At 45.4% G+C, this 24,296-nt stretch overlaps 1 protein-coding gene across 1 annotated transcript in view; it reads right to left on the reverse strand.

Annotated features, from left to right (window-relative positions):
* Positions 1 to 24,296, reverse strand: part of Reep3 (receptor accessory protein 3) — a 46,606-nt gene that overhangs the window by 17,599 nt on the left and 4,711 nt on the right. The window contains exons 2-4 of the mRNA XM_051153176.1: positions 7,236 to 7,312; positions 4,181 to 4,301; positions 3,393 to 3,506 (exon numbers count right to left, since the gene is read on the reverse strand). Coding sequence (XP_051009133.1) covers positions 3,393 to 3,506; positions 4,181 to 4,301; positions 7,236 to 7,312 — 312 coding nt within the window. The remainder of the gene's footprint in view (positions 1 to 3,392; positions 3,507 to 4,180; positions 4,302 to 7,235; positions 7,313 to 24,296) is intronic.

The following is a 24,296-nucleotide window of genomic DNA, read 5'->3' on the forward strand; positions in this document are numbered from 1 at the left end:
TCATGAGCAGGGCGTGGTGGCGCACGCCTTTAATCCCAGCACTCGGGAGGCAGAGGCAGGCGGATCGCTGTGAGTTCGAGGCCAGCCTGGTCTACAAAGTGAGTCCAGGATGGCCAAGGCTACACAGAGAAACCCTGTCTCGAAAAACAAAAAAACAAAAAACAAAAAACAAAACAAAAAAAGTAACCTCCTCATGTGTTTTCAAAGCATATTTAAAGTTGAAATTGAACTTACAGTTTTGTACAGGTTGAAACTTTTTAAAAAGATAAGTTTAGAAATGTCTTTGAGGTGTAAATAAATATATTCACTTGGCCTGCAATGACAAACAATGCGAAGCTTAAATGGGAACAGCAAGCCCACTTATCATATCCCTGAAAATGCACTCACTCCAAACCCCCTGACTTGTGTTATATGAGGGAAACTTTAAGCTCTCTCTTCTTACCTGTCTCTCTCTCCTCCCCACATATTTCAGCACAGCAAGATCACAGTTGTTAAACTCTTTGTCTGTGTTCTTCCTAGTGGGCTGGGCCAGGGTTCATTATTGTACTTTGTTTCTAGTGGGCTCCCCCCCCCCCCCCCCCGCGAGTTAATAATTGCCTGTTTGGTTTTGTTTAGCTGTCCTACTTTGTGCACGGTCACTTTCACAGTGCTCAGGGCTGATGCAATGCTGCACAGGTACACACTGTCCACACCCAGTGAGCTCTCTGATAGGTCACACCCATACACATGGCTAGGATAAGTACCACCTGGGCACAGCAACAAGCATGTTCTGTTTTATCCCCTATGCTTTAATTCTGTACTTCTTTCACACGCATGTCTTGGCACTTTTGACCCACAGAATCCATTTCCGGTTGTCTACACTCGGACTTGACGCACAGTGTTCTTCTGGGGAATTCTGTCTCCCTTCTGTGCTGGATAATCTATTTCCTGGATCTCACTGGTTTTCCTTTCTTTTTTTCTTTCCTCTTTAGCTTTGACAGAACACACCTGCCCCTCCAAAGGATGTGCAGTTGGTACATTTTGTGAGTTTGCATATGTAGGATTAAAAAAAAAAAAAAAAAAAAAAAAAAGCATTCTTTTTCAATTCTTTTAAGTTTGCACCTGATAGACAGGCTTGACTACTACAGAACTTTGGCCCGGGTTACGGAAGGCGTCATGGGTGATGTCACACTACTTTGATGCTTCCACTCTCACTAATAAAAATGTACGGCTCTCCTGACGCTACGTCATTTGAACGGGATGTGCCTTTATTATCTGAAATCTTTAAGAATTCTGTCCTTGTTGGTGTTTGGCGGTGGGTGGGGGTGGGGTGGAAGGTGGGGGTGGGGGAGGGGCTTTGGGGGAGGGGTGGGGCGGGAGTAACTCGATGGCCCTGCTGGCAGGTGGTCATTCTTTCCCCTGTGGTGCTGGGTGCTATATTGGTCCTTTGATCTGGAGGCTCATTGTCCTCAACTACTGCATGGCTTCCTTTTCTTTGATGCTCGCCTTGGTCCCCTCTCCCTTCACAAGGTCTACTTGGGAAGGATAATTTCCTGGGTGGTCTTTTTGGTGGTTGTGTAATCAGCATGCATTTTCATTAAGCAAGAAACAAGAAAACAAACTCCAATTAGCTCAAAATGTTGCCGTCTAAGCATTTAGTAATCTATTTTAATGAGAGAAAAACTCTTTACAAGCCCAGTAAGAGGAAAACTATATAGTAGTAAGCACTGTAGCAATCAATAACCACTATCAGACTGGGCGTGGTGGCGCACACCTTCAATATCCCAGCACTGAGGAGGCAGAGGCAGGCAGACCACTGTGAGTTGGAGGCCGACCTGGTCCAGGACAGCCAAGGCTACACAGACAAACTCTGTTTCGAAAAACCAAAACAACAACAACAACAACAACAACAAAAACCCCACTATCAATATCTGCACCCATCCTGCCTTTCCACTTAGCTCTCACTCAACATTGCTGGGAACAGCATCTGAACCCATCACTTTTTGATTATGTTAACTTTGACTGGTGAGCCAAAGGTCCCTGCACACTGCAAGTGCCTTCAGCTAACAACACTCTTTCACCACTGCAATTCTGTAAAAATCCCTGCTCAGCTAAACCATACCTTTCCATAGCACAGCTGAGTTAAAAAGAGCCTGGCTTGAGCTGTGTGGATGGCTTAGCAGGTAAGAGCACTTGCAGCTGCTCTTGTAGACGACCCAGTTTCTGTTGCTAGTATCCACATTAGGAGGCTCACAACTGTCTTGTAACTCTAGCCCCAGGGGATACCATGCTTCTGGTCTTTATGAACACCTGCACTCACATGCACCACCCCCTCCACACACACACAAAAGAGCTTGACTGGAAAGCAAAATAGTAATTACCCCATTCTATTTCATATTAATAAACCATTCACATGACATTAAGGTTCCCTGGTTCCCACTATGAGCAAGAGCTGTGCCGTCATGTGTGCTCAGAGACATGTCACTCTCGTACCCTCATTTTATACACAAAGCAACCAAGATACACACAAATTAGCCAACTGCTCATGGTGACTTCAAAGTCACAGACAGCACTTTTTAAATTCTTCTTCCCAGCCAGGCGTCTGTAATCCCAGCACTCGGGAGGCAAAGGCAGGTGGATCACTGTGAGTTCGAGGCCAGCCTGGTCTACAAAAGCGAGTCCAGGACAGCCAAGGCTACACAGAGAAACCTTGTCCCTAAAAAAAAAAAAAAACAAAAAAAACAAAAACTTTCTTCCCATATACCACACACTAAAATCAGCTATGCTATGCTTTTGAAAATAAGCCACTCCAATTACTTCATGCAAAGAAGCCGGAAAGCCAAAACAACTGTCTCCAGAGAAGGTGTTCAATCAGTAACTTGGCTGGAAAGAACAGCTACGGCATTAGTGACGCGCTAAGTAAGATTCCAGGTTCTAAGAGCAGGCTTTGTACATGCTTTATTTAGAGAAATCAGTTACCTCAAATTGGTTGAAGTAGAGGTGCAGAAGTAAGTCAGAAATCCTAGCATGGCAGTGTCACCAAGAGAGAAAGAGAGCCAGAGAGGGAAACACACCAAAGACACAGAGAAAAGAATGGTCATCTCTACTTAAAATGATTTATCAAAATTATTTCAAGGTTAAAAGGGGGAAATCTGTACCCCCAATTGACATTTGCAGGTATATTTTATTAGCTACCTCTAATTTCATAATCAATTAAGAGCACTGGACTCTCAAGCAGCATAGAATATGAAGTGTTAAAATATCATTAAAAACTATCTACTTGTTTATTCCAGTGTTAGAGTAAATACGAAACAAAATTCTGTCAGTTTTATAATGATCTAAAATAAAACTAGCTTCTTTTCTATATTTGCTGACAGGAAGATGCTAGCTAGAACGGATAAAGGAAAACTCACCTTCACTGCTGCTGTGACGGCGGCTGCAGCTGCTAAATTCAAACCCTGGCGTCCAAAGTTCACCATTGTCTCATAGCCTCTTTCCTTTGCTTGAACAATGTAATCATCAATTTCCTGGGGGCAAAAGTTAACAGTAAAATCAGGTGTGGCAGCACACCACTGGCATCCCAGGTGGGAGTTAGGGGGCACTGAGAGCAGGAGTTCAAGGTTATCTTCAGTTACACTGTAAACTCAAAGGCAGCCTGGGCTGTGAGTAAACTGTTAAGCTGGATTAAAGGCTAGAGCCACCATGCCTGGCTGCTAGTTTTATTTAGAATAATGTTAAGAATCCTCTTGTCACCAGGCATGGTGGCGCACACCTATAATCCCAGGACTCGGGAGGCAGAGGCAGGGGGATTGCTGTGAGTTTGAGACCAGCCTGGTCTACATAGCAAGTCCAGGACAGCCAAGGCTAAACACAGAAATCCTGTCTTGAAACCCCAGGTCCCCAGCCCCCCCCCCCCCCATGAAAGAAAAAAAAAAAGAAGAACAATCCTCTTGTCAGCCCTGTGAAGTGGCACACACCTTTAATTCCAGCATTTGGGAGGCAGAGGCAGGTAGATCAATGTGAGTTCGAGGAGCCTCTTGTCATAACACATACTGACATACACTACTGAAAAAGACCGTGTGAGGAAAATAACACAGAAACCCTGTCTCAAAAAACAAACAAAAAGAAGCCTCTTGTCATAACACATGCTGACACACACTACTGAAAAAGACCGTGTGAGGAAATAATGGATATACCTTACCTTTTCCTTTGAAGAAAGTAGAGGATGAAGGAACTTCCTATAAATTAAACTTGCCCCTCTGGTATAGGGCGACAGCAGCCAAATGACAAAGGCAATCTTCAGCTCAAAGTACAGGGGGAACCTAAGACGACAAAGAGACAACCAGAAAGTGATCTTGGTCAGAAGCAAAACAGCAAGTAACACGGAAGTTGCAGTCACCGCGCCTGTTTCCACACGTCAAAGCTGCTGCTGAGAGGAACAGTCACCACGACGACGGGGGTTCACCGATGAGGCCATCTCACTCAATCATGGATGAGGTGACCAAAGACTGCAAGGGTCCCTGCAGACACCTTGCACAGGGCAGCACCTGAACTGACTGCAGTGGCTCAGAAAGGACAGAATTACCATCTAGACACAGCAGCTGGGGACTGCCCCGGAAGTACTCGAGGCATCTGCATACACCAGGGGACCACTTCACCTGTCCCCAGTGCACATTCCCTCATCGTCTTCCTTAAAACTCCCACGTCACTTCCTCTTCAAATTCCAACTGCAGGTGAAGGGCTGAGGGAAACTAGTTAAGTGCCTATGTCCACGTGGTGGCTTTCCTCTCTGTGGAGTTCCTTCCCAAACCGTGACCATGTGATTTGACACAAACGAATGTGATGAGTGACACAAGTCTTAACTGCTCTGTGATACCCTCCAGTTCCCACAACCTTTTGCTTTCGGCTTCTGCCGCGGAAACACTTCCTTCCTCAGCCTTGGTTCTGAACGAAGACATGGATAGAGCTGATCGCAGCGCGGCTGCAGCCAAATCCCTGCCTTGAGGGCGCGTAAGGCATAGAGGCCTGCTATTCTAAGCCACTGTGCTTTGAAGAGCTGCCTGAGCATGCAGTGTGAGAGAGCCCGCCGGGCACTGGGCACCGGGCACCGGGAGTTCTTGCGGTAAGGCAGAGAGGCAGGGGGACAGTGGGGAGTGACTACTGTGTAGTCCGCAAATATTCTCTTCCACAGTGCATGGACTCTTGTTATTGAAAAACTAACAAGCAAACAACTGTGTGTGCGTGCATGCACATGCAGATGGTGTATGGGTAAGCGTGAACACCATGGCACGTGTGTGGAGGTCAGAGGACCACTTTCAGGAGTCAGGTCTCCATCCTCTATGGGATCTCGATTGCACTCTGGTTGTAAGGCTTACGGGGCCAAGTACCACTTTAGAATAAATCCCTTGGCCAGCCCAACTTTTAACATTCAACACTTTCTATATTTTTCAATAATGCATATAAGCTCTACTTGAAACTGAGAAGAAAGAAAGAAAGTCTTAAGAAAAAAGAACTGTGGAGGCTGGGGTGTAGCTCAGTTGGTAAAGAGGCTTGCCTACTAATGCCTAGCACGGCACTAAAAAAAATAACACACATGGTGGTACATGCTTGTAATCCTAGCACATAGAAGGTAAACACAGGAGGATTGGAGTCCAAGGTCAGCCTTGGCTACATGAGATCTTGTCGAGATGAGGAAGGAAGGAAGGAAGGAAGGAAGGAAGGAAGGGAAGGACTTTGAGTCTCAAGGTCCCTAGAATGGTTGAGAATCTTTAGCTGTCAGCTAAGAACTAAGAAAATTCTCAAATGCCTACTCCAAAATCAACAGGGAAAGGAATAGGGCTAAGGGGAAGGAAACACTTTACGCGTGTGCATGTTGTGTGCGTGGGTGTGCCGTCGCTCTAGCCTCAAGGAAAACATGTCAGGTGAGAAAAGAAAGATGGAGGAGGGCGGGGTCTGGCTCTGAGTGTATGCTGAGCATGTAGAAAGTCCTGGGGGAGAGGAGGAGGAGGAGGAGGAGGAGGAGGAGGAGGAGGAGGAGGAGGAGGGAGGAGAGGAGGAGGAGCGGAGAGAGAGAGGAGGAGGAGGAGGGAGAGGAGAGAGAGAGAGAGAGGAGGAGAGGAGGAGAGAGAGGAGGAGAGAGAGAGAGAGAGAGAGAGAGAGAGAGAGAGAGAGACTTGGACTAACTCATAAATCAGGACTGGGTAACAATGTTTAAGTCTGATGTGGCATGGCGAGCCACACACACATTTAATCACAACACTTGGGAGACCTGTGTGAGTTCCAGGCTGCCCTGGCCCACAAGCCAATCCCAGGCCAGCTAGAGCTGCATAGTGAGACTTTGTCTCAGGAAAAAAAAAAAAAAAAAACCAAAAAAACCATACAGACATATATACATACATATATATGTGTGTTGTGTATATGTATATATGTCCGATGATGTATACTTTTCCTATACATCTATGTGACAACATGAAACAATGCTCCGAGACTATGAGGCAGGAAATGGTGGAAAAGCAGGCACAGGAAGCAACAGAATGGGACCACTGAGTTCACGTCATTACCTATAGGTACCCTACCTATCTACCTATCTGGCTGCATTTAGTAGCCCAGGTTATGAAAAGATAACTTGGTTAATTTCAGCCCCAGTCTATTATGACGCATGGGAAGTGGAAACACTGGCAAGATCTGGGGTTTCCGTTTTTAGAAAGGAGGCTTCTCTAATGGCATGGTTGGAAGGATACTCCAGAACACAGGAGGAGCTCCGAGTCCTTAAGTATGGGTCCTCTATAAACTGTGAGCCCATGGGATGAACACGTTATAATTATGCCTCGTGCAGCTTAGACAGAGCCGCCAGGGAGCTGCTGCCGAGTGGGCGGGTGTCCGCGTGGCTCCTGACGTGTAGTTTCGCTGTTCGTGCCTCAGAGCTTTAGGGCTGGGTAGGGAGGGCAGGCTACGACCAGATGCTGCGGATTGGAGAAGAGTCATTTCGGAAGCCATGGGGGAAAAACAGTCTGAAGTCATGAGTGTGGAAAGCGGATGATGACAGCCAGGTTCTCTATTTTAAGATGCTGGTGGGAGTGGGAGGTGGGCAGGGATTAGCGCAGTGAGCTGCCTTCATGAAGGCGGGCTCCACAGACAGCACTGTCGTCTTGGGGAAGACAAAAAGAGGATGCTGGGTAGTTAGGTTGCTCGATCTGTTTCTCACGGTGGGATAAGAACTCAGGGGCTTTTGAGTCCCTTGGAGCTGTGGAACTTACCATGCCAGCGTCTGATCCGCCACCGTTTCAATGACAGTATAGAGGGCGAACACTATCCAATACATCATCCAGCGGACCTGGAAGTCATAAAAGCACTCATGAGACAATTGGCTGAGGTGACCGCAGGACCTGGTGCCTCACACTCAAAACCCAGCGTCTGCGATGCCCAGGCAGGAGGATTTTCTACAAGAATCAGGCCTAGCCTGTGCTACACAATGAACTGCATATCGGCCTGGCTACCGAGTGAGACCACATTCTTAGAAAAGATATTATTTACTCTGAATAATTTTATATAAATATACACACATCTCTGGATATATAATACACTGGGAGCCAATGCAGGGGACGGTGGTTCAGCTTTCAACAGGTCTTATGTGTGAGTCTGTGGAATACAAAAGTCAACTACGAATCTCTGAGGCCCGATACACTGCAACTCAGGAGCCATAATCTCAGAGCCAGTTAATGCATGCATAAGCAAAATAGTACAAGCTTTATCTTTTCGTGTACAGAAATCGTTCACAGGCCAGAGAGCTATTGTAGGACTGTTAGTTGCGTTAATGACAAATCCATAAAACCAGTCACTCAGTTTGAAAACCTAAGGTTAGGGTCTTTTTCACTCTAACTGTCTCTTGGCGCTACATCCTTTTAGGGGCAGATGCCAGAAAGGTTATTATTATTATTAAAAAAAAAAAAAGATTTATTTATTATATGACTGCTCTGACGGCACATACACATGAAAGTTAGTAGAGGGCATCAGACCCCATTAGAGATGCTTGTGAGTTACCATGTGGTTGCTAGGAGTTGAACTCAGGACCTCTGGAAGAACAGCCAGTGCTCTTAATCACTGAGCCATCTCTCCTGCTCTCCAGATTAGTGCCTTTAACCCGTGGAACAACACTAGGAGTTGGGAAATGCCATTGTTTCTATTGTTTCTGCCACGGGTGAAGGAATAGTGGCAGTGAGGTAAAAGATCTTCCTCAAGATCACTTTGCCAGGGTGCGGAGCCAGGCGGGCTGATTCTGGAACAGGCTAGCCAGCTGTAGCATACAGAGAGGGAAAACTGCAGGAGCTCAGGCAGACCCACTGCATCCCTCCTTCTCATCCACTTCAGTGCTCTGATAAGCAGCTGGAATACTGTGCCATGTAAAAAATATCTTTAGAGGCAGCGCACACAGTAATGGGTCGCGAGGTGCCATGTTCATGGGCATGAGGCCCTGTTAGAAGTATGTCCTTGCTAACTACTCAGTTGCTTGGCTATCTCATAGACAGCACCAAATGGTAACTCAAGGCTGGGGATGTAGTGAGTGGTGGAGGACTTGCCTAGGATGTGTATGCCCGGACACCCCCCAGCAGCACAAACACCATCAGCACCCCTGGAACTGGACATACACATAGTTGTTAGCTGCCATGTGGGTATTAGGAACTGACCCCAGGTTCTTTCCAAGAGCAGCAAGTGCTCTCCAGCTCCAATGCCAATATTTTTTTTAAAAGAGGAAGAAAAGAAGGTATTTCATCACTAAACTATGTCACCAACAGTATATTGTAGACATTCCCCCAGTGGTATTGACCAGTATTTTCTTTTTCTTATATAGGTATTACTTTGTACCCCAGATTGGCTTCAAACATGGGACAATCCTCCTGCCTCAGCTTTCTGAGATTACAAGCACGAGTCATCATGCCTGGCGCTGGCTATACTCTTACATAAACAGAACCCTATGGTATGAATTTGTCTTTTGTGAATAAATTCCTTGACAGTCTGCTCTCTTGATTTTATTCTTATCAGAAATATGGACCCTCAATGTGACTGAGCTTAGGCAATGAGTCAATCAATGTCACCCAGTGAGCGTGTGCAGCAACTGCACACTGCAGCAACTGCAGAGAAAATCAACCTTGAAGGTGTGCTGCCTTATTTTCACAATAACGGACATGGTTGGGATTTCACACGGAAATAGTACTCAGCAGAGCTTTATGAGAATTGCGTCTCAAGGCCGGCCAGGCTATGTTTAAGGTTTTCCCTGGAGGAAATGCTGCATGTCAAGGTTTAAAAAAAAAAGGGGGGGGGGGCAGCTCATAAAATTGTAACTAAGGAGGACATCTGAAGGCAAAGGCCTAAATAGTTTTTATGTCAGACAAAGATATGAATAATAAAATACAGCATTAGTATTAGCATTAATAATTTCTGGGCAAGCCATCGCCGTGACTGTCCTATGTGTGTATACAGATCCTTCTGCGTCTGTGGGGACTGGTTCTGAAGCCCTTCAGACACAGGGCCTGTTGTCACTCAAGTCTCACCTATAAAATGGCTTAGTATTGACAAATAGTAGTGCGCATCGTTTTGTAGACGTTAAATCATCTCTGATTACTCATATTAGCTAATAACATGCAAGTGCTTCCTCCTTCCTCTTCTCTGCAGGGTCTTGAACTGTTCATCTCCCTGCTGTAGCCTACCAAGGGCTGGCATTATAAGTGTGTTAACACGCCCAGCTCTACAATCATTTTAGTGTAGCCCGCTTAATGACCACAGAAGTAACAGTATATCTTTGATTCCTAAGAAATAAATTCTCTAACACCCATAAGCACTAAGTTGAACACATGCACGCATACATGCACGCGCGCACACACACACACACACACACACACACACAAACACACACACACACTTCTGATTTATCTTTCATATAAAACATAATTCAGTTAATTCTTTTTGTCTTGGTTTTTCGAGACAGGGTTCCTCTGTGTAGCCTTGGCCGTCCTGGACTCACTTTTAGACCAGTCTGGCTTTGAACTCACAGTGATCCGCCTGCCTCTGCCTCCCGAGTGCTGGGATTAAAGTCGTGCACCATCGCGCCAAGCATGTAGTTAAATCTTAAGGACTGAGGTGCAATCATTAGCAGTGACATGGACTAATACAACTGTATCCAGCCTTACTGCCTACTTGTCATGGGAAAAGACACAAACATGGACTGGCGAAATGGCTCAGGAGATAAAGGAGCTCGTCATCAAGCCTGATGACCCGAGTCCCATCTCCAGCACCTCCACGATGGGAGGGAAAGAAGCGATTCCTTCCTGGAAGTTGACCTCTGACCTCCACATGTGCTCTGTGGAGCAAACAGGAACAAGTACACACATATCCACATAAACAGACATATGCAATTAAAAAAAAAAAAAAAAGAAAGAAAACAAGAGACATGGCCAGCAGCTTCAGCCCACAGGTTTTTAGGATTTTAATGAGATGATAATGAAACTGAAATTATGAGAATATCAGCATCAATGAGACGGACATGAATAATCTAAGGAATGTAGGTAAAAAGAAGAAAGCCTCCAAGGAACAAGCAAACATGCATTCTCTGCTAGGACAAAGGGGAAAGGAAGCAGAAAAAAAAATCTCTGTGGGGAAGAGGTCTTGAAGTAGAGAATCAGGGAAGAGGGCTGCAGGAATGACAAGTCAGTCTCTGGTCTGTAGGAGGGCGGCTCGTTTGTAAAGAGTGTCTGTGTGGGGCTTGGAAAGAACTAGAAAGCTCTAGGAAAGTGTTTGGTTTTTTGGTTTTTTTGTTTTGAGACAGGGTTTCAATGTGTGGCCCTGGCTGTCCTGGAACTCGCTCTGTAGACCAGGCTGGCCTCGAATTCACAGAGAATCTGTTTGACTCTGCCTCCGAGTTCTGAAATTAAAGGTGTGCGCCACCACCACCCTCAAAACGTCGCTTTTATGGATAGGAAGAGGTGCTGCTGCCCAGGGAAGGGCCGGCCCTGACTCTTACCAAAGAAGCCTTCCTTTACCTATCTGGAACAAGGGTGCAGTGAGACATCTGGGGCAGTGGTGGCGGAGTGCCTGGCTCCTCAGCTCCCTTTGTAGCCGTGTGGGGCCGACTATGCAGTTCTCACCACAAAGTGTGAACTGGAGGAACGGGGTGCGTAGCTAGCAGGGAGCAGAGCAGCCATGGGAGCTGTGCGCTGAAGGTGAGCAGAACTCAAGTTCTTAGACAGCTGTGGGAGGAAGACTCCCCTCTGAAACGAAGGCCTTGCTTCATGATGGGCTGACACAGGACAGAATGAATCCCTGCACCCCTCCTGGCACCGCGTTCTTTGCTACGTGTCATAAAGCAAAGCATCTTAGCCCATAGGTGAGGCTCCACTCTCATCTGTGGGGACTGAGAGCCTGGGCTACTACAGCAATGGTTGTAGAATTAGCTATCCACCCACCAGGGTGCTATTATTGTCTCACTGGGGCACACCTAATGCTTGGTTAGCGGTGGCTGGTACAATGCCTGCTGTTACAGAGACATGCAGGCCTGAAAAGGCTCTAGATGAGACCTCCTTGGGGAGCCTAACAAGTATCCCGGAAGTAACTGGAAGGCAGAAAAAGTGACATTCTCATACAGCAGACTGTGACAAGAGCCAGAGGAAAGCGACTGTGATCCCTTGTGGGAGGTGTGGCTTCTGACTGAGTTTGTCAGTGTATGTGAATTTAGCAGCATCGGATCCCGCCACACCCACCTCCCAGCATCATCTTCATTAGGGGGACAAATCAGATAAATCTTAGAGCCATGCATAAAGTTGGAAGTAAGTCTATTCAGAGAGGAAGGCCAGAGAGGTGCCCCAAGGTTAAGCGGCATATTAACAGCCAGAGGAGGCAGAGGATGCTGACTTATGCTTGACTCTTCTTGCTTTGCCTTCTTCTTCTCAGGAGTGCGCCTACATGCTTGTGACAAAACCAGACGCTTGAAGTTTGTATGAAGAGGCTGTGGGAGACAGCTCTGCTGGTAAAAGTGCTCACTAAGCATGGTTGGGGGCTCGAGTTTGGATCACAAGCACCCACATTAAAAAAAAAAAAGCCAAGTTGGGCGCTAGAGAGACAGTTCAGTAGTTAAAGGAGTACTTGAGGCTTTTTCAGAGGACCCTGGTTCAATTCCCAGCACCCACATGGTGGCTTACAGTGTCTGTAACTCCAGTCCTCCTAGAAGACCCAACACTGTCTTCTGGCATCCTGGCATTGCACGAATGTGATGCACAAACATACACGCATGCAAACTACAAAAACACATAAAAGCAAACAGAAAAGCCAAGTGTAGGGATGTGAGCGTGCAACTGCAGAGACAAACAGTGTGCTGCGGGTTCAGAGAGAGACCTTGTCTCAAATATTTTTTTAAAAGGTAGAAAATAGATGGGTGCGGTGGCACACACCTCTAATCCCAGCACTCTGGGAGGCAGAGGCAGGCGGATCTCTGTGAGTTCGAGGCCAGCCTGGTCTACAAAGTGAGCCCAGGACAGCCAGGGCTACACAGAGAGACTCTGTCTCGAAAAACAAAAAGGTAGAAAGTGACTGAGGAAGGCAAGCAGCCTTTCCCTGAGCTACATCCTCAGCCCAAACAGAACTTCAGAATCATTCAGACATCAAAAGAAGGCAATTTGCCAAGGAAATAAGCCCCCTAATTAGGCAAGCCCTTTGAAAGATTAGAGAGTCATCTGAGATAGGAAACCACAGTGCGCAGAGTGACATTCTGCTTACACAGTGCATGGGCGGACAATCCTTGTCAGCTAGCCAGAACCTGTTTTATTACTGCTCCAAATCCATAAGGTTTTGATAAGCCTTAGCATTTCAAAAATCCAGACAGTCATGTGATGGAGTTCTTAGCTTCACTCTCCCAAAGGAATTAGAGGGCATTTAAAGCCTGAGCAGTACTGTAAAATGAACATACCCAGAGCAAAATGTACTGTCAGAAGACCGTGCTCCACTGGCTGGGAACACATTTACATTGCCCTGATGTTAAGAGAACAGTGGCTTCATTTCACGGGTCTTTTAAACATTTTTCAACAAAAGAAATTTTTATGCTCTACATCCCTAGGAAAAAAAAAAATATTTTTTTTTAAATGAAGATCCCAGGATAAGCAAACACAGCACGGGAAGCATTGCAGAAACTGATAGCAGGTATACCAGGATTCACAGACCACAAGCAATGGAGGAGGGTGGGGGTCGGAGGTGAGATTCTGGTTTACAAGCACATGCTAGGAGTTGTAAGAGCCACTGATAGATAATGGTGAGGTCGTGCTAGCTGAGAAATGCTATTTTCTTAAATTGTCTCTCTATATAGCTTGTTATTTTATTACTAGTGATATTATAATAGCAATGATGATAATGTATTAAATGATCCAATCGTACTAACTTACAGTGTGTGATTAGAAAAACCGAGGTGATAAGTTAATTTGACAAATACTACTTAGGATCTATTATGCGCAAAGCCTTCGACACCAAAGAGTCCCAAACTATTATGGCAAGGCTTTCTTGCTCTTGAGGAGCTTTCATGGTCGGGTATGACTATAAGAAGGTTTATAATTAGAATAGGCAATTGAATCCACATATAACTACTAAAAATCTTTATGTACTATGTAGTCTTTACTGTCTTGTCTGAATGACACTTAGTTCTTAAGAAAAAGGCTCGCCTAGTTACTGACACTCCCCAGCCCCTGCAAAGGTCATATAGAAATCTGGGCATCGCAGTTGGCTTACGTAACACCTGCCTCAGGCATCTCACTGAGAGGAGGAAGGGTCACACCCTGTCCTGCTCATCACCCATGTTCCCAGTGCCTTCTGCCTAGGAAAGCAGGCACAGACATCCCTAGTGAACAACTTCTATTTTCGGGGGCCAGGTCTGCAGGTCAGGCTGGCACAGAACTCAACTATGCAGCCAAGGGGTAACGGCAGCCCCCCTGAGCACTGGGATTACCAGAGCCACCAGGCCTGGGGTCCACTCAGAAGGAAAGGCCCAGTGGGAGAACCCACATAGAGGTGGGTGGAGAGGACAGACTCTACAGAGTTGCCCTTTGACTGCCACAGGCTCGCCGAGGCACGGATGTGTGCACACAAACACACATCACGCACGCACACACGGTAATAATAAGTGAAACTACAAAGAAAGGAAGGTCTTAATTGAGAAGACTCAAGCATGTAACTATGGGCAGAAAGTGCCAGTTTACAGCATATAAGAAGTAATTATTTTGTCAGTTACCAAGGCATTAAGAAACGCCCAAACCAGCAGGCACAGTGGTGCACACCTGTAATCCCAGCACTCGGGAGGCAGAGGCAGAGGCAGGCAGATCTCTTTGCGTTTGAGGCCAGCCTAGTCTACAGAGTGATTCTACGACAGCCAGGGCAACACACAGAGAAACCTTATCTCAAAAAACTTAAAAACAAACAAACAAACAAACAAACAAACTTCCTAATGGTTCCTAACTACAAATTCATTGAATCATAAAGCTACTAATGCTGCTCATAAATAAAGAAATAAATAACACACCCCTCACTTATGCCTAATGATTTCAATTATAACCACTAAGTAAGCCTAGAGCATAAATGCTATAATAAGTTCCAATGGGAAAAGAAGAAGAAAAACTATGTACAATCCAAAAGGAAAGAAACACTGATGAATTTCAGACCACCCAAAGACAGCCCATTACTAGTGACTTGGTTGAGTTGAGTCTCTCAGAGCATTTATGTATAACACATTTCAGAGGGGACAGAGAAATTCTCAGATGAGGGTCCCTCGGAAGCAGCATAGAGCTGAAAGAGGTTTCTTCTGTTTCACGAACAATTATGCAATAATTTGGTTATTTCACAATTTTCTCCCCCTTTAAAACAAAGAGGAACAAAATGTGAGAAATCAAACAGGAAAAAAAAAACAACAAAAAAAACCCTCCCTCTTTTATTCAACCCAGATGGCTCTGCTATGGGATTTTTCCAGAGTGTGCCAAGTTAGAGACATGGTAGAAAATGAGCTAGTGCAGTTAGGTTTGATGTGGGTTGAGCCTGCATCCGAACAGCTGGGGTCTGTCTGTTCTTGCATCACTCCTTGACATGGGCTTCCTGGATAGAACTTAGGTCACCTGCAAGGGCACTTACCTGTTGAGCCATCTTCAGCCCTGAACATCATTTTTGACCACAGACAGAATGTGCGTTTAAATAGGTTAGGGATGATCTGGGCTTCCTCTGTTTGGAAGTGGATCTCTGCCCGCTTGGTCTGCTGTAAGTGCCTTAATTGCTGTCACTCAACATGACTCCTGGTGGGGGAGTCCCACAGTCCCACACTGAATTCACAACAGCATGAGTAACCTGCAGTTTCTGGGTATCGCTGCTCCAGGCCTCACAGAAGACCCCGTTGTTTTGAAGGAGGGAGTTGCATGTAATACAGATGCATCTGGTACCCAAGTGAACGAAAACAGACACAGGACATTTCTGTCGTCTGACTGCACTTGTCTCTGCAGGACCAGTGAATTACAGGAGCCCTGTGTCTCGCATCCCTGATCGCCTCTGAGTCTGAGAAAATTGAGAGAAGAAAAAGTGCAGAAATGTTTTAAAACTAGATGACAATTAACTTAAGAAGTGTTGAATGGCTTCAGGAAACTGCTCCCAAGAGCACATGGGAAGGAGAGGATGGATTCTCAGCCCCAAGATAACTCTTTCCATCCACACTGGCTGGGAATTTACCCTTCAGTTTTCTTTTTTCCTCTCCCTTCGTTTAAAGTCCTCTTGATTTATTATGTAGAAAATGTACATATAAGACACACTGTTCTGAGCCAGAGGCAGGCAGATCACTGTGAATTCAAGGCCAGCCTGGTCTACAAAGTGAGTCCAGGACAGCCAGGGCTACACAGAGAAACCCTATCTTAAAAAACCAAAGGGGGGGGGGGGAAAGACACACCATTCTGTTTAGCACTCTCAGGGTTTTAAATGGGGACCAGACAGTCCCACAGAGAGGAGTAGAGAGGGCCATCGGCCATTCTGTCGACAGACCTGGCTCCTGTCTAGATTCCCCTTCCTCTCTTCCTTGGCATTCCAACACCTTGGACCACTGTTTTTCTTATTTAAGTCATCCCAAGGAGTGGTATGACGCTCTAGGCATCTCTCTCCCAGAGAGAGAACCAAAGTCGACACTGGGTGGGGACAAGGGACTACCTGGAGTCAGGGTAAGAAAGTGGTTCTCAATCTTCCTGTTGCTGCAGCCAACCCTTTTACTCAGTTCCTCATGCCGAGGTGACTCTCAAGCGTAGAATTATTTTTGTTGCTACCTCATAACTGTAGTTTTGTTATGAGTCGTGAGGTAAGTATTTTTGGAGAAAGAGGCATGCCACGGCTCACAGGGTCACGGCTCGAGGTTGGGAACCGCTGTTCTAGAGGAAACTGCAGAACGAAGGGCGGGTACTCACGGGGATGCCTCAGCCACAGGCATCAGGCCAACCTCCAAACACGGAAACCAGTTGGAAGCCCGACTCAGACTGTACTGTGTGGTTAGCTGTGTTAAAGTGCGTATTATATTCCAAGTTGTTAATCAATTTACATGTTTCTAAAACAAATTAATTAGTTAGTATGAATTTGTTGTAACCTTAAGAAGTGTGATTTGGAGCTGGGCAGTGGTGACACACGACTTCAATGCCAGCATTTGGGAGGCAGAGGCAGGCAAATCTCTGATAGTTCTGGGACAGCCATGGCTACACAGAGAAGCCCTGTCTCGAAGAAGAAAAAGGAGGAGGAAGAAGAAGGAGGAGGAGAAAGGAGGAGGTGGAAGAAGGAGGAGGAGGAAGAAGAGGAGGAAGGAGGAGAAGAACAAGAAGAAGAAGAAGGAGGAGAAAGCAGCAGCAGTAGCAGCACCACCACCACAATTTGGTGTATGGTGTGTGGTGGAAGGCTGCCCACAGCAACACAATACCCCTCCACCCGCCAAAACAGTTTTCTCTGGGTAACAGCCCTGGCTGTCCTAGAACTCACTTTGTAGAGCAGGGTGGCCTTAAACTCAGAGATCCATCTGTCTCAGCCTCCCGACTGCTGGGATTAAAGGTGTGTGGTATCACGCCAGGCCAGCAACACCCTTTTTAAAAGTATTTTTCATTGAGATAATGGAATGTACTATGATGCTTTCATATATGTATGTATATATATACACACACATATACACATATATATATGTATACACACACACACACACACACACACACACACAGCCATACAGACCTCTAGACCCCTCAGCACAATGTGCAGAGAGAGAGGATAGCCAGGCATTTAAAAGCACAATCTGCACATACTTTGGATGTGGGGGTCAGAGTTCAGGCCACACCCAGAGCCCTGGCTTCACTCGGGAGCAGGCTGGAAATGCAGCATTTCCTAGGCCAGACCAACTAACTACACTAGCATCTGCACTCTAATAAGATCCCAGGGGGATGCATGGAGTCAGTCACTGAAGCCCAGAACTAGCCAGGGAGGCTGCTCCATGCTGTTCTCGCAGTACCAACCAGAACAAAGGGCAACAAGCTATGACATTGGAAGAAGGGCTTTAAGTTTGGAGAAAGGAGGAACAGCCTTCTGTGAGATAATCAGTGTAGCCATTTCAAATGCAATCATACTTTCCGAGCACTATTTATTTATTTATTTATTTATTTATTTATTTATTTTTGGTTTTTCTTGATAGGGTTTCTTTGTATAGCCTTGGCTTTGTAGACCAGCCTGGCCTCGAACTCACAACGATCTGCCTGCCTCTGCCTCCTGAGTGCTGGGATTAAAGGTGTGCGCCACTACACCCGACCACTATTTATGTATCTCATCATTAAAATAAAATTAAGAGACAGGCATGGTGACTGACGCCTGTGATCGCAGACTCCACTCCAAAGCCTGAGGCAGGAGTCTATCTCTGGGTTTGAGGCCAGCCTGGGCTACCCAGTAAGTTCCATGAGAGCTTGGTCTACAAGTCAGATCCTGTCTCAAAGAGGAATTAAAACAACCACCATGATCAAAAGGTTCAAAAAAAGTAAAAAGAGCCTTTAGCCTTCAGTCTGGCTCTCAGGGGGACTGCTGATGGTAGCACTCAGCAAACAGGAGCATTACACACAATGGAGGGAAGGGCAGCCAGTCAGGGTTCTCTCCCCCCAAGTTCATTAAGGCTCATGCCTTTAACCCTAGCACTCGGGAGGCAGAGGCAGGCGGATCTCTGTGAGTTTGAGGGCAGCCTGGTCTACAAAAATGAGTCCAGAACAGCCAAGGCTACACAGAGAAACCCTGTCTCTAAAAGCCAAAACCCCCAAACTAAACAAACAAAAGGAATATTCTGTTGTTTTTCCAACTAACTTGGATGTGGATAGTCTATGAAGGTCCCTTCCCAAGGAGGAAGTCTGGGGTATGTACAGAACTCAGTTGGTTCAGTGTTTGCCTAGCTTGTAGGAGGCCCTGGGTTTCAGTAGCTAGGACTGCATAACCCAGGTGTGCTAGCTCACGCCTGTGAACTCAGCATTTAGGAGGTACAGGGTACGCTCAAGGTCGTCCTTGGCTGAGTTTCAGACGAGTCTGGCTGTACGAGTCCTCCTGGACTCCAGGTAAACCAAATCTGCTGAAGTCAGCCCTTCACTGGAAAGAACCCTGCCGGACCTTTGGAAGCCACTATGATCCTGTGAAACACAGATTATTCAACTCTGTCCTCATCTGTGGCCTCAGCGTAGCATTTCCTACTGAATTTTACAGAGTCAGAATATGTGGGTTCATTTAGTTGTCTGTATTTAAAGCGATTTCTTTTGTTTTATGTAACCATTCTGATTGCTGAAAGGACACAATTTAAGTGTAAAGGTATCTCAGTTATGTTTGAGATTTCTGAACGGCTGTTCCAAAGGCCTTCCCCTCTGGACATTGTGTGAGGTGCGTCCTTCAGGGAAAGACTTGATTGCTTTTAGTGGGAACCTTCAGAAACAGCTCTCCTTGATTTGTGTTTTTAAAGAACCTCTGGCAAGGCCATGTCCATCCTGCTGACAATCTAATCACTGCAGTCATAAGACTTGGTGTGTCTGAAACTACAAAGAGAGCCAAGGTCTTAGCCTTCAAAAGATGGGTTCTGGTATCTGTGCAGAAAAATTTCACCTCGTAAATAATGTGTCCTTTAGCACGAAAGGCACAAAGTCAGGTACATGTGATATAATTAGGAACTACCTCATTAAAAAAATTGTTTTCATTTTATGGGTACCTGTGCTTTCCCAGTGTGTCTGTGGACCCCATGCATGTAGTGCCCACAGAGGTCAGAAGTCCTCTGATGCCCTGGAACTCGAGTTACAGGTGGCTGTGAGCCGACACACTGTTGCTGGGAACCAAACCTGGGTCTTCTTCTGTAAGAGCAGCAAGTGCTCTTAACACTGAGGAGCTCTCATTCCCCAAATATCAGGTTTCTCGGTGTTAAGAGCACTGCTTGCTCTTCCAAAGGACCCAGGTTCAATTCCTGGCACCCACATGGCAGCTCACAACTGTCTGTAGATCCAAGATCTGACACCCTCATACCAATGCACATAAATTAAAATTAAATAAAAATAAAAATTTTAGGTAGTATTTTCTTGACATTTAAATTCAGCACATCTTGCTTAAATTTCTTTTCTTGTTTGTCAATCCTTGTGCTAACCTTCTCCCCACCTACCCTCCTGTAAGTTCCTTTTTGCTGTTGCTCTTGTTCAGAGGTAGGGTCTAACTATGTAGCCCAAACTGGTCTTGATCTCCTGATTCTGCTGCCTCTGCCTCCCAACGCTGAGACCCAGGCATGCACCATTACATGCAGGGTCTGCTCTTGGTTTTACTAAGCTTATGCAAGTTAACAGTTCTTAGAAATATTAATTTCATGAACTTTATTCTTTTGCTTCATACTGTTTAACTTATCCTACTTTCCTTACAGAGCCTTTTTGTTTGTGCATGTATGTATGTATGTATGTATGTATGTATGTATGTATGTATGTATAGACAGAAGCTCGCTTTATAGTCTAGGCTTTCCTCAAATTCCCGTTCTTCCTGTTCTGGCCTCCTGAGTGCTGGGATTACAGGTGTGTACCATGTAAATATATTTCGATATACATAAATGTTTTGATAAATATTTATATTTACTCAGTCGATATTTCATTTGTTTTTCTTCCTTTAAAAAAGGTGTTTCAAAGTTATTTACTGAAAAATATAAACTGTGATGTTTGTTACCATTTCAGAGTCTTTATTGGGCCACTACACACTTGTGCGCTATCGCTCGCGCGTTCTGTCTGTCTGTCTGTCTGTCTGTCTGTCTCTGTCTCTCTCTGATCTGCTTTCTTCTGCTGGGAGACTAAGGTTCTGAACAGAGACAGGAAGGCTGAACACTGGCTGCCTTAGAATGTATCTCTCCCTGAAGTGCGGGCGGAGGCAGCGGCTTCTTGGTTGCTGGAGCTTTTGTGATTTTTAAACTATTCCATCACAAGGGATTAGGGTGGAGGTGGCTAGGCCTCTCTCCAACTTCTTAGCAACATTTCCTTTAATGGAAAGGGCTGGTTCTGCCTCTGCTTTCAAGCCCATTTCCACTGACACTACCCTTGGTAATGTCCTGCCGTGCTGTGAGTGGAAGCCTGCCAGCCTCTAGGTGTAGTGTGGCTGCAGGGACTTGCCGAGCATTTTCCCTGGATGCTAGGACAAGGCTGCATGCAGCTCAAGGAGCGTGGGAAAGCTCAGCTTACTCCACCAAGGCCAGGAGTTTCAGTAATTGACATTCTAAAACCGTAGGAGAAACTATCTCGGTCCTCTGCAAGAGCAGTAAGTGTTCTCAACCTTGGAGGCGAGTCTCCAGCTCCAGTTACGAAATGTTCTTCACACATAAATGCTTGCTTGGGTTGTAACTTTTGTAATGACCTTACAGCGGCCATGAGAAATTGTAGAAAACCTGAGGATAAGACACTTGATGATGACAGTATCAACGACATCAACAACAAAATATATATCTGTATATTCATTTACACAAAACAGTATGTGCTACGCATAAGTAAACCTGAGGTGTGCAAATACTGTCACATTTCAGACCTAATTCACTGAAGGATAGATACAGGGCTCTCCCAAGCTTACAACCACTGATTTATTATGAAATCTAAGTTGATAAAGTAAGGAGGTAGTGGCACCCTTCTGTAATCCTAGCACTAGGGAGGCAGAGGCAGGTAGATTTCTAAGGCTGATGGTAGCCTCACCTGCAGAGTGAATTCCAGGACAGCCAGGGTTACACAGAGAAACCCTGTCTCAAAACAACAACAACAACGTAGTTCATGGACTGGGGTGTGGCTCAGTGGCGCTGTGTGTGTGTGTGTGTGTGTGTGTGTGTGTGTGTGGCAAACCATGGATTAGAGCTCTGGCACTACAACATATCACAAATGGGTAAGCAAACCAAACACTGCACACCGGTTGTGGTTATGCACACCTTTAGTCCTAGCATTAGGGAGGCAGAGACAGGCACGCCTCTGTGAGTTCCAGGCCAGCCTGGTCTACATAGTGAGCTCTATGACAAGCAGGACTACACACTGAGACACCGTATCAAAAAACAAAAGCAAGACAAGCCAGGCATGGTGGCGCATGCCTTCAGTCCCCGTGCTCCAGAGGCGGAGGCTGGAGGATCTCTGCAAGTTTGAGGCCAGCCCAGTCTACAAAGTGAGTCTAGAGCAGCTATTGCTACACAGAGAGACCCTGCCTCAACCCTCCCCCTCCCCCCAATAAAAAGGCAAAGTAAAACTCCAAACCAAGACTTACAGCTAAAGATTTATTCTAGCAGCTAACACTATTTTTAAAATAATATAATTTTAAAATAAAATTCATGGGCTGAAAAAAGTAGTATGGTTTACTTTCGACCTATTTCCTATCAATAGGTAGACAGAGGAGTTGGTGCTTTCCTTCTGAGTCCCAGAAAAAGAACGCAGGCTGTTCTGGGTACCTGTGATGAGAATTCAAATGTTCATTTGAGGGAAAGGCTATAGTGCCGTGGTAGAACATTTCCCTATTATAGACAAATCTCTGGGCTAACCCCCATAATAATAACAACATCAGTTATAATATCTCATTTGATTCAAAGATTTCAATATTGAAAGTTTAAAGATTAGCCTACTGATTAAAGTAGGCTTTAAAAAAAAAAAAAAGAAAGAAAGAAAAGAAAATTCGCTTTATGAGCGCATGCTTATGAGTTTGTTTACATTCTTACTGTCCGCTTTTGCCTGGGATGAGAGGCAGTCTCTTAGACTGTCTTAGAGGCTGACCTCTAACTCTGATCCTCCTGCCTCACCCTCCTGAGTTAGCAAGAGCAATAGGCATGTACTGGGCTCGTTTTAGTTCTTGCTTTTAGACAGTTGGTTGCAACATGAAGTTCAGAGCCATGCCTGACAGCCTGAGTTCTTTTTTCCGGAACTCAGAAGGAAAGCACCAACTCCTCTGCCTACCACATGCACACTGTGGTATGTGTAGACACACAAGGGACACACACACACACACACACACACACACACACACACACACACCACTACAGAGTAAATGTTTTGTTTGTTTGTTGGTTTGTTGGTTGGTTTTTCGAGACAGGGTTTGTCTGTGTAACAGTGCCGCCTGTCCTGGAACTCACTTTGTAGACCAGTAGAACTGTTCCGTGCCTCCTTTGCCAGGCAGAGGGTGCTGGGAACAAGATGAATGAGGAGCTCTCTACAGGACATTTCCCTCTTTAATCTCCACCCTAAGGTTACCAGACAACGTCATCAGTCTCTGAGCCACAAGAACTCTATAGAGCTGACCCTTGGTTATGTTCGTTTCTATCGTCCACATATTCGGCTAAAAATGAGGTCACTTTCAAACACTCAGCAGAACTTTTATAGTCATTTCTGGGCTAAAACAAGTCCTCTCCCAAAGGAGTGTCCCTCCTTTGTTCACTACGTCTCAGGCCCAAATGTCTGGTTTTAACTTTCAAGTGTTGTTTAGCCAGTCTTTTCATCGCTGTCCTCTCCAACATTCTTAGAGTAAGAACACTGGTTTCCTAGAAAAGCTGCAGCAAATTACACACGATCTGGAAGTAAACACTCTTATTTTTGAGTCTTAAGATGTATGAGGCTGGAGAACTTTACAAAAACCATATTAAATCTCCGGTAAGCTTGCATTTCAATTACTGCAAGAACTGCGAGTGTCTAAGTAGGCCATATCAGCCACACCATACAGGAAATTATATCCCAGGAAAGCTCTGCTTTAAAAATAGGCAAAGGAAGAAAGGAACGCTGCCAAAATACACAGCGCTCTCCATTTGTTTTGATTTGCACACGGCATCTGTTTTATCAGGTGCAACCTGCCATTTGCAGGCTTTGCGGGAATGGCAGGAGTTAGGGTGGAAGAAGTAAATTAGCCCCAAATGTTTGCTTTCAGAAACTGCTTTTGAAGTAGATATCAGCAGAATTTAGGTCAGAACTAAATATCACGAAGACAATGGGTTTGGAGATAGGTGTTGAGAAAGGGGTTGTATACGCCCTAACCCAACAGATCCGAGCTGGGAACTAGATCCGGTCCACCTAGGACGAACACTGTGAAGCCAGCTCTTCTGCCTTACAAGTTCATTATTTCAGAAGTTCTGATTAATTACAGCATACCATCTACTGTTCTAGGTACAGAATAGAACAATTAAAGTAACACACCCATTCCTGTGGTGCTTACTCTGGTAGGAGACAGACATTAACACTACCAGGCAGCATAAAGACGTATTGAGATTGTAACAGAGACATGTAGAGAGGGTCATCACTGCTAAGAAAATACCTAACGGACTGTTAAGACTTTTTTTTTCCCCCTTTCTAATTTTATAGAACTTTCAAAAACTTCCTTCTTAATTTTTTTTTCTTGGTTTTTCTAAGACAGGGTTTCTCTGTGTGACCATGGCTGTCCTGGTACTGGCTCCGTAAATCAAGCTGGCCTTGAACTTAAGAGATCTGTCTGCCTTTGCCTCTGGAGTGCTGCGATTAAAGCTGTGCACCACCACCATCCAGCCCCATCTAATATTTTCACCTCTCAGTTCAGTTTGGGAATTTAGGGATTCTGCCTCACTGTCCTTGATATAAAATAGCCAAATCATCTTGGCCAGCAAAGTGTAGTCTGTCACAAGAATGTTCACTGGCTGGTAGTAAGAGTTGCCTGGATGTTTCTATGCAGCTAGAATGTCACTTATGTTTAAAAATTTTTTTTTTAATTTTATGTGTATGAATGTTCTATCTGTATGTATGTGTACATATGCACATATGCATGCTTGGTGCTCCTGGAGT

Source organism: Acomys russatus, chromosome 11 (assembly GCF_903995435.1).
Source record: "Acomys russatus chromosome 11, mAcoRus1.1, whole genome shotgun sequence".
Taxonomy (NCBI): domain Eukaryota; kingdom Metazoa; phylum Chordata; class Mammalia; order Rodentia; family Muridae; genus Acomys; species Acomys russatus.